General features: G+C 39.5%; 1 protein-coding gene across 1 annotated transcript in view; it reads right to left on the bottom strand.

Annotated features, from left to right (window-relative positions):
- MED27 (mediator complex subunit 27) overlaps positions 1–14,119 on the bottom strand; it is a 94,091-nt gene extending 79,972 nt beyond the window's left edge. Inside the window, exons 1-2 of the mRNA XM_055720715.1 lie at positions 13,880–14,119; positions 11,068–11,212 (exon numbers count right to left, since the gene is read on the bottom strand). Coding sequence (XP_055576690.1) covers positions 11,068–11,212; positions 13,880–14,085 — 351 coding nt within the window. The 5' untranslated portion in view covers positions 14,086–14,119. The remainder of the gene's footprint in view (positions 1–11,067; positions 11,213–13,879) is intronic.
- Positions 14,120–17,475: the final 3,356 nt, after the last annotated feature.

The raw sequence follows: 17,475 nt of genomic DNA on the forward strand, positions 1-17,475 counted from the left end.
GATCTTTCTCTGAAAAGATCAAAAATGTGAAAGACTAGCACCTGGTAGAATCAATCAGCTTTCCTTAAATCTTCTTTTATTAATGCAGAGGACATCTTTTCTAGTTACACTAACTGAACAAATGTCAGCGCCTAAATTATTGTATTCATGTTTTTTATTTCTTGTGCAACTGGAAGCCTTACACTGAGGCACTTAAAATTAGGTAAAATTAACTGCTATACATTCTTGAGCTAACCCTGTATCAGCAAAGAAAGTGATAACATGTACTGATAAGTCATCTTTATCTCCAGAAATTCAGTATTTTACAACTCTAATAGATTTAAATGCTAGCTCATACCAAGATAACATAGCAACAACAAATGGAGTTAGGAATGAAGTAGCTCCGAGTGCAATGTTCATATTCTTATCTCTATTCTCCTATCAACCCCCAAACCTGCCCAACCATGGCACTACTCAAACTTCCAGGAGAGCCAAGATATGTTTCTGCAATTACTGAACAAGCCTGATAATCAGCCATGAAGTTACATAGGCTGCAATTCTTAGTACCACGTTTAAGATATTGGTTTTCCCCCTTTCTACTCCCAGCAGACCCCAGACAGAAAAGTATAATTACAGGGGGCAGCAAGGAAGAAAAAACACCAGATCCATTTCTTGTGATGCAGCATTTTGCAACACAAGCAAAGTCTTGGTTTTCTACAGAAAAGTCATCCATCATTGCTCCTGCAGAAAGCAGAACACCAAACTCAAGTATCCCTAAAACCTGGTATCCCAGCCAGATCTGAAACAAAGTTCACCTGCAACATCAAACATTTCCAGAAGAAAAATGGCCACATCTACTTTAAAGCACGGACTTACTTAACAGCTTGCTTATGTTATTAGTGAAATCTTAACAACTTTGGGGAAAACTGTAACTTGCTTCAAATTATCAAGCAAAACTGTATTGTGGAAAAAGTAAATTCACTCTGAAGCATCAGCTGAGATCAACTGCACATCTTTTTCAATACACCTCTACCTCCGTTAAAACCAAAACTGAGGCACAGATAGAAACAGTAATGGTACTGATGTCATGGTCCGTGATTTCTTATTCACATTCTTCAACTGTTACAGCATCAGAGCCACAAAATACCACCACTCCTGCAGGGTGGGATTATTCTTCCCGCCCAAGAAAATAAAAATCAGTATTGAACCCAAGAAGCAAGAGATCTCAAGAATCACCATAGACCTTCTGGGTTACATGCCTTCAACATCAGAAACTCAAGATTAACTACAGCGCAATATAAAACTGCTGCCACATTTTTGCCAAATGTACATTTCCATGAAGCAGCAGCCAAACCAGTGGTCTGAACTGCAATTCTGATTACATACAGCTCCTTACACAGAGTATTTTCAATTTTGTTGGCTTTTAGGCTATTTCCATGTTTTGTAGCCCAGTTATTAACAGTATCAGACAAAGATACACTGGGGAAGACTTGAGTATTGCTTATGTGCAATTCAAACCATTAAAACACTCTGAACTGAGGGGGTCAACTTTAGTAACTACCAAAAAAGATTAGAGAGATGAGCGCGCTTCTGCATAAAAAAAAAAACAACAACAAAAAACCCCAAACAAATAACAGTCACACAAAAAGACCCGACAACAATAGCAGAGCGCAACAGGGTGACAACATTAAATTTTCCATTCTATTTGATTTCCTCTAAAAGCTATATATAAAAAAAAATCTTTCATATAAAGAAAATCAATGGGATGTTTATCACCTGTATCAGTTATTTTATATTAGTGTTTGTATTCCTTGAATGCCCTTCATATGAAGGTCCCTAAATGCTTTACAAACACCTTTAATTTGCTTCAAAGAAAGCAGCACACAACTTTTGAATCTCTGAAAACATCCTCTGTGCTTTCATGGTGGCCACTACCCACTAGATGATAAGTCAGGCTTTCATCAGTCCGAGCCACCAAGAGCTGAGGCAGCAGGGAAACACGAAATTCAAAGGAACGGTGGGTCTGAGGGTTTCTTACAACACTGCTCTTGTTCTGCAGTCCTATGTGTCCTTCAGTTAATCCCTAGCTAACACTGATCTCCAGTTATGCTTTGTTGTATTTCTCAGCTTCTAAAAGTAAAGCCTTTTCTGCTGACCTAATGGTTGTACCACAACTTATTCATGTATATACTGCACTTCTGTGCCTGTGCATGGCTTGGTTTGATTCAAAGTCTGTTATTAATACAAAACAATGCAGTTTTAGTCAATCTGGTTTGATGACCACGTTATACAGCTTAGAAAGGGAAAGTGATGGGTGACTTACAAATTACATAATTCTGCCATTCAACATGACCTCTGTGAAGAGTTCTTGCGGACGAAAAAAAGGAGTTAGGGGAAGAAGAACCAGGAGTGGGCATAAGTGTTCTGGTTAAAGTAGAGCAACATCAATCATTTCCATCCTGAAATAGGCTAACAGCTAGAACATTAATACTTATCAAAGAAAAAGGGGGGGAAAAAAACCCCACTCATTAGCAAATAAAGGTGTTGCAAAGCATTAAATAATTCCCACCAGCTGACAAGCGGGCTGTGATTTATAATAGTGTGTATTGATAGATCACTTCCCATAATTAGGAAAAGTGAGACTGGTACTGCTTACAGCATTATTTTGATCAGTGCCTTGAAAACTACTGTTGAATAACAACACACACCAGGCACAACAATAGAAAAACACCATATGCTCTCGGGCTGCTTCAGATTTGAAACAAAATATTGCAATCAAATCCAGTAAGGCAGGCAAATTCTGTTTGGACACATGTAACCTTATTTCACAATAGCATTCTTGTGTCAATTATTACTATTGTAACTCTGGGAAGATCACAGATATAAAGAATTCAAACTACAAAACAAGCCAGAATGAAAGACTAATAATTTCTCATTTTTTTTAAGCAACAAGTTACTCATCATCACTCCTCCTGATGTAACAAATACACCTCAGTCTAATAAAGTGTCAGAGAAATTCAGCTAACCAGCACACTGGCACAAGGCAGCATACGCGACAAATTCTTACCTGCCCCAGCATCTTTCCAGTAGTGCACAGAAAAAATAAACTGGTAATCTTCATTTTCTTTTTTTCCAATTACTAGGTATCAAAAACACTTTTATAGTTATACACTGTAACAATAAAATAGTTTTAAAAGGCCCAAGTTGGACTTTTGTTCAAAACCAGCATAGGGGTCAAAGGCAAAGAAACACAAGAGCCCAAGAGCTGAAGATTCCAGGGACTCCCAGCTGAGGAGGTATGATACATCCATCTGTTTTTGGAGGATGCAACTGATGTTCTCCATACCCAGTGCCCCCAGATGCTGCTCTAGGCAGGATCTCTAGGGAGAATAAATCCCATCCAGCATACAGTAGCTGGTGACTGCCTTTACTTTTACACTTTTACTGTTGCGATTATTATGCTTCCCTGTTTTAATTATGGCTGTCACTATTTTTCCCCCTCTCACTATATTCACTTTTTTTAAAAAAACCTATCATTGCATAGGTCAGAGACCCTCAGAAAAACGGTGTGTCCCACTTTCTTCCCTCTGCAGCAAAGTACACATAGACTATTGTAATTCCAGCCCCGCACCCTTACATTTTGGTACAAGCACTTTTTCCCCTCTCGCTGTAATATCAAGGATAATTTGCACAACACCTGAATTTGCCACCTCTGCTGTTACTGCTCACTAAAACCAACCCTGCAATAATAAAACTCAATACTGTCCAGGCAGACAACTGAGCAATAATTAATAACCATGACAGCTGGAAGCAAAGAGGTAACCACCTGTTCCCTAGTCATATTAAAAACACAAAAAACAACCAAAAAAAAAAAAAGAGCATTTATGTAATTCTGAACAGCAAGGGCATTTCACCAAAACATTTGCCTAAAATCGCACAAAATTAAAAGCCCATAAAGGGCATTTTTCCAGACTGCCAGGCAAACAACATTAGTCACTAGCTGTATAATACTTGGCATCTACAAAGCATTTCTGTCCAAAGAACCCAATGCACTTGAGACACATTTAGACAAGAAACTCTTCCAAGAAGTAGGTTAAGTAGTATTATCCTATTTTAGCCTTAAGAAAAATGAGGCACAGAAAAAAAATCATGCATCCTGTTCAAGGTTACAACAACAATTAATAAGAAAAGCAAGAATAGAATCCAAATGGCCCAGCTCCTATTTTGTGCCCCATGTACAAGAAAACACCAGTTCATCTATCATTTATTTCTACAGTGACAAGAATATAAACTCCCATGGCTTATCTGCACAGGAAAAGAGCCCACAGCCAGTAATCCCTAAAGGCCTTCCCACTCCGGTTTGCTCTACGAACCGTGATTCTGCTCTCAAAGCAGATTAAACCGTGCTCTCCAGAGTACAACAGAGAGATCCTTGCAGGGACTCGTCACTGCTCCAATTCATATCTTACTTGATTTTTTTCATTTGTTCCCTTCTACGAGCAAACCAAGGGATTTTGGCCACTTCAAATCTTTTTTTTAAGTAACTTCTTCAGAGCTCCTGCTTACTAAGAATACCAGTAACTGAAGCTGCACCACTGACTTTCCCACGCCTACCCCAGCAAGTACAGGTGATCTTCAAAAGCAGCCTCCAGGAACACTGGGCAAGCAGATGATCCAGTTACTATGATCCAGTTTTCCATAATGCCAGATTTCAGGTGTACTGTAGTATCAGTGACAGACGAGACAGTGTTCCCCAGTTTGGCTGGATGAAATCTCAGCAGTGTAAGCTCAATCTCCATGCAATAGTATGTCACAATATTATAATACTGCATTTTTGTAGGAAAAAAAAGTCCTGAAAGGACAAAATCTTGGCCAGCTGCCTGAACTTCCAAAGAACAGCCAACATAATAATTCAGTTACATTGACCATGCTACTGTAAAACTACATTAAATTCAAAATGTTTGAGCGCATCCAAAAATTAAAATTAATGTTCCTTGGAATGAACACTTCATTTTACAATCAAGATTAAAAAAAACCCCTCACTTCAACAGTGTTCCTCTACTATTATGGTTAACATTTAATGTCATTTATTGTCATTAAACTCAATATTTGTGTCTAATCAATACTAAGCTACCAAGGGCAGTCGTAACAAGTCTGGACTTTCTCTACAAGCTCTATTGATTTCTTTTTTTGAGACCTACAACAAACACAATTTATACAAATCATTTATCAGGGAACACATCAAAATAATTTAATAAACAAAACCTATATATTCCTTTTCTCTTCTGTCATGTGACAGAAAATCGTTTTAACTCATTAATGGTAATCTCAAGAGTTCGATTTTAAATTTATGTAAAAAACAAGAGGAAGCTATGAAGTAACAAATTTAAATCCAAATATGTTTTAGTGTATTTCAACATGTAGAACAACAGTATTTTTTTTTCGTTTTGTATTTGCCAGCATATTACTCTTAAATAAATTTATGACAACTCCTGTCCAGCGTCCCTTCACTTGGAATGTTTACAATACACTGACTGATACTGTAAAGTTTATCCCAGTCGCCATAATCTCATTTTCACAGACGAGTAAATTAATAATTTGATCTAAATCCTGCTCACCCAGAGTCACAGTCAAAAAAGTTGATTTTTTGCTTTCTGCTTGAAGTAGTAGATAACAGCCTTTCCAGACACACCAATATCATGGTTTTTAAGTACCATCTCACAATGATAAAACAATACCATCATTACTCACATCTATGCACACCGGTTCAAACCACCGACGTGTTGGAATTGAAGTAGACAGACAAATGCAACTCTGAAAACAGCAGAGCATACAACACTGCACTTCAGTGAAGTTAAAAATCAAGGAAACAAAATAACATCACCTGTTCAAGACTACGATCGTTCTAAATTTCCATCATTTTTGCTCTTAATAATATTATGTGAAAGTCTGAAAACAAACTCTTTACTGCAAAGGGGTGGGGAAGGGAAGGACAGATGACTTACAGAAGACAGTATTTTCACTTGGGCAAGCTAATACTGCTGCCACTCAGGAACTCAGGAAAGACCTAGTTTGCCACTACCCAACAAAACTCCATGTTTAAGTCTGGTAGAAAGAGTAATTCAGTAATTCTTTAGTGCTGTTTGGTAGTTCATCCATTTTGCATATACCCTTCAAATAAACAAAAGCATATAAGCAAAGAATCTTTATCAGTGAGTAAAGCTCAAATGTTGGGCATGAGCTACTTGACAGCACCCCATTAAAAGAGGGGAAACTTGCCTTACAAAGCATTTGCCTTGCTCAGTGGACATATAATACGCTGCAGATTTTCTGTTCCACTGGAGTCAATGGAAACACCTTAACAAACACTGCCTTGGGCATGTACAGGGCAAAGGTATACAAATGCTTTGCCAAGGGCAAAGAGGATGAACAAATACACGCTACAGGCAATAAATAACCTCACTAAAGCAGCAGATGGAACAGAAAAGTTTATACCACTCAAAGACTGAGTTCAAACTCCTGGATTCCCAAAATCCGGCATCTACTCTGACCACCAGCATTACTGTAGCTGAATCAGACAAGCACACCACCACAAACTTTACTAACATTTCATATATGGGTAAGTATACAATATTGGTTTAATAACATCATTCACAAGTAATTATTTTTCCCCCCACAAAAGCCCTCTGTCACCCAGTATTGAGAATACCAAGAAACACACAGCTGCTTAGTAAATGATGTTCTTATACATGAGATCAAGGTCTCGCCTACTGCAGAACACAAGCAGCTCCCAGGAGTAAGGAAGGCCAGCATCAGGGCGCTTGTTATAGAAGTGTCCTGAAGAGCAACAGAAGTGAGTTCTTCCAGTGCTCTGTCACAAGTATGAGGCCACATCTCTTTTTTTTAAAAAAATCAAAACTTAATCAGAATTTCTGTCTAGTAAGTGACTTTTTAAAATTCCTTTCATCTAAACTTATAGCTGATGCATTCTCCCCTGTGGTAGCTTCCCTTGAATTCCAAATATAATGCAAGAAGCAAGCACCTGGCAACTGACTGTTCCAAGCAGTATCAGGCCGCAGGCATACAAAATAGAAACCTTTCTGACTGCCACTGTCATCTTAGATTTCAGCTGCTCAGACACAACAATCATATTACAAAAAAAATCAACAGCTAAGCTATGTACATAACTACTAAAAGCAGAATTCAACTACAGTTACTAAACAGAGACAGTCCACATGTAAAATACCCTACTGATTTCCACAAACTTCCTAAGTTTCTGATAATACTTCATCTGTGTTACTCATACAGAATGATAGCTCATTTTTCATCTTATCTAATAATATATCTTTGGTATTCCATTAGAGGGCACATATGGATCCTTCTGGGAAACAGCACTTCAACTGTAATGAAGAAAACCTCTTTTCTTAAATAAAATTGAAGAGGAGGAGGAATAAAGAAAACGTATTGAGTAGACCTATATACTATTCTATGGCTACTACACAGAATCATTAAGGTTGGAAAAGACCTTTAAGATCACGTCCATCCATTAACCCAGGACTGCCAAGTCCACCACTAAACCATGTCCCTAAGCACGCCATCTGCATGTGTCCATGCACCCCACAGTCAGCAAAGTAATTCACTGGTATGATTTCTACTGATACGTAAAAGAAGCTAAACCAAAGAAGAAAAAACATTTAGCTGTTGCTTGCAATAAGATCAACTTCATCTTCCTGTGTTTTTCAGCTGTAGCTTGTCAGCTCTGTTGAACACCTGGAAAAGTAAAGTTCCTTTACAATTGCATGTGTATGTAATTAATGCATCTGACAAGCTGTTGTGTTCCCAAACAGCTGCTTTCATTATACAGACAACTTTACCATCTGCAAAACTATTGGGTAAACTACAGTAAGTAAATATCAAGATAGCAGGTGCTAATAAATAACACGCACTGCCAAGAGAACACACTTCTGTAAGGAAAGTTTTCACAATTAAATACAATCCATCTCTACTGTACTAAGCTAAAGAGTAAGGACAGTAAATTTACACCTAAATGCAGGTCTTCTCACAATACATAACCAGGTACAGCTAGATGTATTAATTGAGGTAAATAAAACAAGCTGAAAAGCATCAGGTAAGCCTAGTTTCCTATATTAACATTCACATCTTAAACAGAATTTTCTATTTATGTCTGTACCATCTTCACTACACTTCACACTCAGCACTGGCACTTATTCCAAAAAGCTTGCCCATGCATCCAAGACCAAATGGCATTTGTTTGACCCAACATCAAAACAAAGCTGCAAATACAAAGAAATAACTATTCTAACATCTAGTAACTCATGACCACAAAGAACGACAACTAGCACAGCCTCAGCTGAAATTTAAGAAAACAGAACTAAACAAGCTATTACTCAGGCAATCAGTTTTGCTGGGAAAAGTAAGAGTCATACAGGTAGGTAGCTATGATCCACCACCAGATTTACAAAACTGCTTAAGTTTTAGGTACATTTATATACTAAAAAGAACGACCAATTTGGTAGTACTGTGCTTTAAAGAGATTCATATGGGTTTTGGTATTTGAAAGGTTGCTGTCCCTGTATTCTCCAAAAACCAGCTGAGACTATCGTTTCCAGAGCAGAAATACTGGTACAAGCGGACCAACTAAAATTTCAGCCTTTAAAAGAGACTACCATATATAGGTAACTTTTGAAATGCTAGGGATTTTTGGTTTGGGTTTTGGGGGTTTGGGTTGTGGGGTTTTTTTTTTTAAGAATTACCATTTCATACCTCTAACTGTTCTTTCAACTTTAGATAAAAAATAATGCAGCAAAGCTTTTTTTTTTTTCCAGTATGCAGTACTACAAATACTACTTTGGTATAACTGAACAGTAATTTGCTTCTCATGAAATGGCCCGGTTATTATTACTGACCTTACTTATTATTGTCCTACAAGCTACTACTACCAGCCTCCCCATGTTTTAAAACTAAAAGAATGCATTGAAACATGCAATATAAAGTCTGTGTACGCATTTTCCCCTATATTTCATGAATGTCTTTTTGGAATTGCACCATAGCCCTGAAACTCTACTCAATCTATCCTCCCCTGGCAGCCACGTGGCTATTCATGTCATCAGTAATGCAAGAACAATCGAAGGAGAGGAAAATGCCCTTATCTCAGCTCATCAAAAATACAAGCAAGCAAGCCACAAAGGGGTCACAAATTAAAAATTAAATGCGGACAGACATAAAGTGTATTCACACATCACCACATCTAAATCCTCCCTTCGAAGCAACAGAGAACACCAGACACATAATTGGAACAGAAGGTGGCCAAAAGATGTAATGAAATAACACTTATTCAAGAAGTGTATTTTAGCAATGAAGAATTAAACAGCAACAGACAAGAGTATCAACAGGGTCTTTGCTGCTAATGGTAAACCCAGCAGTTAATGCCCTCACCCAGGCAACACATCTGCTGTTAGAAACAGGAGCAACCTATCCATGTCTGCTGGTTATTGCAAACCCCAGACAGGATGCTAATGAAGTTGAGAAGAACCATTAGATAGCAAGTAGGCATTTAAATACAAATTAATTTAAATTAAATACAACTTAAACAGTATCTTTTATTTTGGCTGCAAAACAGAAGTCAAAGACAACAGAAATAAAAGAAAAAACCACTGGCTTTCCCCTGGAACATTTAACTGTGTATACGAATGCACAGAATACTAAAAATGTTAAGATAGTTTTGGTTTTTTCTTCAGTGCTAATAATCTCCTGCTAACAGCAAGAAACACAACCACATGTGAAACATTATCAATTAATAAATCTCTATGTAAAAATCCTTCCTGTCCCTCATTGTTCAACCATACCAACTTTCTAGCAATTCTACTGGTTTTAGGAGACGTTAACACATTTATATTGAGAAGTGACTATACAAACATTATTGCAGTATTCACACAAACATTATTGTAGAATTCTATTTTAAATCTGAATAATATTAGATTGGTTGGCTCAATGTATAACAATGATTTGCCTACGAAGTATTTGCGTAGTCTGAAAGTCTTACTTGTTCATGTATCATCATAAATAATTTAAAGCAGAATTGTTTCTTTTAATGCCCTAAACATTTTCAGATTTATTATTCCTGCTTACTCCTGCTGTCTTGTATAAGGTTGTTAAAAGCTACAACTCTTTACACTTTGTAACAGCTCACTAGTATTTCAAAACATAATTTTAAAAAAGCTTTTAAACTTATTAATTTAAACATTTCTATAAAAAGTAATAAGCATGAACAAAAAACTCAGGATGGAAACAGGCAACTTGAAACATAACGGCGCTCTGATAGAGACCAGTAATAATTGCAATAACGTAATGTTTACTTATTTATTAAGAATGCTCCTTTCCTCGCATCTGATTTTGACACACAAGTAGACTATGTTTTGAGAGGAGAAGGAAATATACCTACCCAATTTCTGTCTCTAGATATATTCAGCATACAAATTTATGAAACTGAATTATGCTTATAAGATTTTTCTTTCAACAAAAACATTTTTTTAAAAATGGGAAAAACTGCATTATCTTTTTTTTTTTTTTACATTACTTCAAATTCAAAACAATATATACCATCTGAAAATACTACGTATGCCAAAGTTGTTGAATACAAAGTTACTTCCGAGAGCAGGTGCAAATGATTTTAGCAGCAGAAAATGGTATGGAAAGGCATCAAGATTTCTGATGATGGCAACTTCCCTATGTGTTTCTTTCCTAGAAATAGGTTTGAAGGTGACATAAGCTCGTAATTCTCTGCTCTAATATCCCACTGCCCTCTGCTACAGTGTCTACTGTCAGATGCAAGGACACTACATACTTTTATCTAATATTCACGTAAGATGCTAAACAACTGACACATCTCAGTATCGCAGAAGTCTCCTCTCAATTAAAGTACCATTTTTTACCCTTGAAAGTATGTATTATGCCCCTCAACTTCATTAAAAAAAAAAACCTCAGCAATTTTGACAGTCTCAAACGCTTACAGGTCTAGTGTACCACAAATCACACACTCTGTAGGAATACACTGATGTATTCCATTACCTTATTTGACCATTTGTAGGCTTGAAGAAGTTGGCTGTAAAGAGGTGTTTTGTCCTGAACGGGATCTAGGCTCAACAGTCCACTATTGTGCAGCGGGTGGTTCTCTGACGGTTTACCAACTAGGTTGCTCAGACGCTCCAGTTCACTGAAAGAAAAGAGATTGGCATTATTTTTAAACTCAGATCTGCCAATACAGATATCTAAGATGCACAATCCTCCTGCAGGAACAGCAATCATGCATGAACTCTATTTTAATATCTAAGTGAGTTTTAAATACCTCCCCAATTTGATAAAAAACATAACCACTCATTATCCAAACATTCTGAAGTAGCCTGTTAGTCATTAAGCTCAATGCTTCTTAGGAGAGAAAGTACAAGTCAAGAGTCTTTTTAAGACAATCTGGAAAGAGTCAAACTATGGCAGGTCCTGTTCTGTTCATAAGCACTTCCACAACCCAGGACATCTTCTGAGCAAGGCACACCCTCAGAAACCACAGAATTCTGACTTTAGCATTGCATGCGATACTGGAAATATTTTTTTAAACACCAACCAGCCAGATGCCTCATCATTTTATTAAAGAGCTAGAAATTAACATTGTCCTCATAAATATTCAGAAGAACTGGCATTAGTCCTAAGCCCAGAGATGGTCCCATAAAGTCTGTGATTACTCTAAGCAAGCATATGCATTCCAATTTCTCAGGGCAAGGAAACATCTTCCGATTTCCAAGAGTAATTTGTACATTTGTAGACATGCATAAAATACTCAACTAAAACATAATAAGCACCATTCTTCCATGAAAAAAATCTCACTCTGAAATGATCTATTATTTCTTCATATCTTATTTGTCAAACACTACATTTAATAATAACAAAAGTTAAGCAATTTTTAAAGCTTGCATTAATCAACTGTAGAAGAAAGACTGGCTACTTCACACAGATCTAAAATGTGATTTTTCAAGTGACATGACTAATCAGGTGCCTTTCCTTTTGACTTCTGAATGTTACATCTACCCTGAACTTTAGAACGTCCACTAAATTAAAAGCAGAATTCAGACCCTTCAAAGGGTGACTTCTGAAACTCTCTGTAAAGACAAATCCCAAATATCTCAGTTTGCATTAATGAAGGTTACAAAAGTAAAGACCAACAATCAGGGAACTGACAATTAATGGACTTCCACACCACTACCACAAAATTCTCCTTTACTAATCATTATTCCTTCAAGTTTCCATGGCCTACATTCTTTTTAAGCCCCTGGTACTGTGAACACTCAGGAACGTGCTTAACATTTCTTGACAAAAGAATACAATAAAATAAATGTGAACAGACATAGTAACTAAGGACTTGTTGAACAGGGATCCCAGTCAATTCTTTTGAAGCCCACCCATAACATTAACTTCAATACACCTTGGAGTATTCCCTTACTACTTCCCAAATATGTAATAGAATATGTAACACTTAGATGCTATATACGTTACAGTATTTTGTGGCAGTTATGTTTCAAAAAAGGCAAATTAAATATACTTCAAAACATCAAAAAAGTTATGTCACAAGAAATCAGGAAAGAGATGGTCACCAAAGCACTGATAAGTACATTCACCAGTGCAGTGGAAGAGACAGTGAAAAAAGAACTGGCGAAGTCTGATGATGAAGCTACTCTCAGGTGTAGTAAAGACAGGGACTGACTGCACAGAATCGCACAAGAACTCCACAGCACTGAAATACTGGATGATAAACTGCAAAGCAGAGGAGGGTAATACACTACACACGAGACAAGATAGGTCAGAGCCAATTGCTATCTATTATTGTTCGGGAACAAGACTTTGGGTTAATACTAGAAAATTCTTTAAAAAGCTACTAGCCAGACAAGGATAACCAAAGAAATGGCACAGGCTCCAGCTGAGTAGGCTTCACGGTTCCCGAAACGGAAAACAATAAAAAACAAAGAGATACAAGAGAAGCCTATAAAGTTGTGTATAACATTATTGACAGAATAATTACCTACCATCTTTCCCAGCACAAGGGAAGATGTAGGCAACAAATTATATTACCATGACCAGAACTAAAACTCAGCAAGACCTATTAGCCAGCAAGAAACAAATTCTTGTACACCAGACCCTGAATGCTAAACCTCTGGAGGCCAGAGGATGTGCTGGGAACGGGCGGTTATGTGCTCACCCTGCCTTTGGCCACCTCCTGGGAGAGCGCTGATGGCTCCCAGGAGGACACAACCCAGGGCAACAGCCTCCCGGGAGCATCCACATGGACCATCAGCCTCAACACTTTATTTACACAAAACACACCTGCTGGTAGCAACCAAGCATAGTTACCTACACTACCTTTCCAACCTTACAGGTTTCGGTAATAAAATGGTCATTCTTGAGCCACTTGAATGCTACTGAATAGACAGAGCCTAAAAAGCATTTCATTATATTTTAAAAAAAAAAACAGAGAAGAATCTCCCTGCAAGCAGGAGCATTCACCTTGCCAATGCAACCCCACCGAGGGCTCTTTTTTTAAAACAAGAAAAGAACAAACCCCAGGTAAATACTGCGAGCAGCATTCACCCCTCTTGAGACTCTGGAGTGAAACCCACGAAGGGGCAAGGCGCAGGACGCTGGAAGGAATAAACCGGAGCGTCTTCACATTTATTTGCCTAAAACTTTCCCCGGGAGTGGCCAGGGCCCCCCGGCGCCTCCGAGGGGACAGGCCCTGGGGGCGGCGGGGCCCTGGGGGGCACCCCGGGACCCCTCTCCCCGCCGGGGCCCGCCGCACACCGAGGCGGGGGGAGGCCCCTCAGGGCCGGCTGCTCACCCCAGGTCGCGGCTCACAGAGTGCAGGCTCTCCTGGAAGGCGGCCACGAAGCCCTTCTCGCGGCCCTCCAGGGTCTCCTTGTTCCGCATCCCATCCTTCAGGCAGTCGAAGACCCGCGTCACGCTGGAGCGCAGCGCCTGGATAGCGGCGATGGCCTGGGAGAAGGCCTCCAGGTTCACCCCGGGGCTCAGCACCCCCTCCGCCATCTTGGCCGGCCGGGCCCGGCCTCCCGCGGCGGGCCGCGAGCAGCGCGCGAAGCCGCGGCGGCGCGGGGCAGGCTGGGAAATGGAGTCCGGGCTCTGAGGGGGCGGTGGGAGCCCGGGGCTGGGCGGGCCGCGGCGCTGCCCCGGGAGCGGGGGCGGCGCAACATCGCGCTTTTGAGCTTTGTATCCTCTTTCTCTAATTTCAGGGGTTTCTTCAGGAAAGGCGGCTCTGCCCCGTGCCGGGAGCGGATGAGGAGATAGATGTCTGCGCGGCCCCCGGGGCCCGAGAGATGAGCACTGCCGTCTGCACCCCAGTCCTTCCTCAGAAATCCACTTTTTTTCCCAGCCAAATGTCTTCTTTTGTTTTCCTGTGCTGTGCATCATTCTCTGCTCGCAGTATAGGGTGTATTCCTTCCTCTGGATGTTCAGTGGATCTGTAGGGTGTTTTCCAGGCATGGGGCCAGAAATAAAACCATTTAAAATAGGAAGCATGGGCCCCTGTCCCGCCGCAACAGCTGTGCTTGGCTGGAAGCAGGCAAGAATACGTCTATACATATATTATATACTTCTTTATATATTATGCTTATGGACAGACTGAAGATGTGAAGGTTGGGCCCCTGGTACAGTTCATGTCTCGGTCATGATTACTGCTGAGATCAACAGGCCTTCATTATCAAATGTTTGCAAAGCACCACAAAGTTCAAGAGGGCTTTCATAGCGCTAAGTAGCGCTAGTTTGATTTTGTAGGAGCTGCTTATGTTTCCAATGCCACCACCAGCTCTTTTCACCCTTGAGTGCAGCTAAAATAAATAGAGCTAAGATAAATTAAGCACTCCACAGGCCAATAGTTGCTCCACAGAGGGAGCACAGGGCTAGGGTTTTTGTTTTCTCAACTTTTAAAGTAAATAACAACCACTTTCATAAAGGTATTAATTCAGTAAGCACAATCCATACAGTCAGATCCTTTAGTCAGGGGTGCTTTTTTAATATGTAAAATGGAAATGAATACAACAAGGAACAGCAGATGCGTCAGTGGCCAAGTGAAGCGAGGCTTAGCCCTCCACTCAGTGACACTTTTCTGTCTACTATGCGATGGGCTCTGAAAATTGTATCCAATCAACTAAATGTTCTCAGACAACATGCCAGGTATTGATAAGTGAAACCTTATTACTTAGCATGAAGAATGAGAAAACGAAAAGGCTGTTGGTTCTACTTCTCTTCAGCTTAGTAACGCTGTTGTATCTGAGCACAGAGGTAAAGCAAACCTGGAAGCAATAGTCTGAAGCAACGTAGTCCAGCCTACATAAACAGTGAAAAATACAGTGGTGTATTTTAAAGAATCAGCAATGGGCTGAGCACACTTAGTAAGGCAAATATGAACAAGATAGGAGTAGTTCTTTGTGTAAAAAAAGGCACTGAATCGAAGAATAGCAGCCAGAGGCAGAAAGGACAAGACTATCTCAGCCAGACTGGCAACTTAAACTGTTTATGGATCTATAGTATTAGTTATGTTACACATAAAATACCTTTCTTTGGACTATAATAGAATGGTCAAGAAGGTACTGTGTTATTATGAGGGAATACTTGTAGGCTGGAAGATCGTTCCTGCATGGCATTATTCTTTTTTCCTCTCACTGCTAAATTCAGATGCCGGGTGCACATTGCAGATGCGTGTAACTTACATGTTTTCCCTTTGAAATGGATGATTCTTCTCCATTTCTTTCCCTCTGGTGTGAGATTTATTCTTTTTAAACACCTATTTTCAGCTGTTAAAGTCACATTTATTTTAACTATCTCCAAGATTCCCATAACTGTGGTGCCCAAGTGCAAGGATTTTTGATTTTATATCCTACCTGGAACAGTAAGCGGGCTTGATGATGGTTTGACCGTTTTTAAACTGTAATGGCAAAACAGTGGCCTGAAAACAAACCCATAGATGTATACAGAACCATTTGAGCACAATGTAGCTTTGGCTTAGAAACTCAAAAGAGGGCATTCACATTTTTTGCTCCAGGGATCTGCTTTTCTGTGAATAAATGAGGAGCCAAGTTCTCCTGCACAGACAATGGGCAATTCAGAGCACTAAGAATGTTGGCTCCATGGGGAGTTAAGGCAGACTCTGCTTCAACACCTAAAGATAACGCTAAAGAAGAGAGCAGGAGATCCTGTTCCTCTTATTGCTCCTCCTCCTGTTTTCCCACATCTATAAGGAAAAGCCTGCATAATTTAGTGTGCTCATTTGTAGGGCATTGCCTTGCCTGCATTGCTCACTGCTTTCTTTTAAGCAATATTCCTTAAGTGGCAGCTTGCCCAAACCAAGGCAGTATGCTTATTTTCATCTTCATTATAGGTATATTCTAAGTGGGCGTTATGGATATAAAATATGTGAAATAAGGACATCTCCAAAGTACCAATAAAAATGTTTTTGCCTTAAAATCACTAGTAAAATATAAAAGCAAGAATCCAGTTGATGTTCAAAACATCCAAAAATCTTACTATCTGACAGCTGTTGAGTGGGTTCCTGCAAAATTATTTGGGTAGCCCAACATGGAGACATATCCACATCTGAACAAGCATCAGCACTGACATCTTGTATCCTCTCCACCAGAAGTTCAAGCACCTAGTGATCTCCATCCAAAGCAAGATTACATTTAAAGCATGTGGGTTGTATCCACATTGCACGACGCAGTGTCATGTAGAGAGAGACACAAACAGCAACCGCAGTCCTGGAAGCAGCCTGCTGTTAGTTCAGTGTTCTGAGCAAACTAATAAACCCTGCCTCTCAGCGTTGCTAATTAGCTCTGGCAGACTGCTCTGCTAAGACCGTGGTACTACAGCTAGCCCAGTTATCTCCACACACTGCTGCACTGTGCCATGTAGACTAAGGGATGGAACAGAGAAGACTGCAGTGAACTGCCAGTTCTGGATCTGTTCTGTGGCTAAAGAGAGAATTTCATTTTGGGTGCTGTCAGTCTCGTAACGTACAGAAGCTCTGAACTCACTTGGAAAGAAAGGGAGGGGGGAAACTAACAATCCAACCTGGCATCACATGCAGCTTGACAAGAGAAGTACAGTTCTCTTCTGAAGCAGAAGCTTGGCTGGGGAGCATGTAATTAAGATGAACCTTTCACAGCAAAGTATGCTAAGGCAATATTACTCAAATTGCAGCTAGGAAGAACCAAGTGGGCTGTAATTAATCAGCAGCATCAGAGAAAAGTGATGATTTCAGAATCCTTGCAGAGGTACTGTAAACAATTTGTTAGGGAAGAAAATGCCCAATTAGAAATGTATTCACATTTAAGAGAAATTAATTTTTTTTGTCAGGAGAGAAAACTAATGGCAACTATGGGGTTTCATAGCAAGTGCAGATAATCCCTCATTAAACGTCTGGAC

The sequence above is a fragment of the Falco cherrug genome, chromosome 9, assembly GCF_023634085.1.
Source record: "Falco cherrug isolate bFalChe1 chromosome 9, bFalChe1.pri, whole genome shotgun sequence".
Lineage (NCBI taxonomy): Eukaryota > Metazoa > Chordata > Aves > Falconiformes > Falconidae > Falco > Falco cherrug.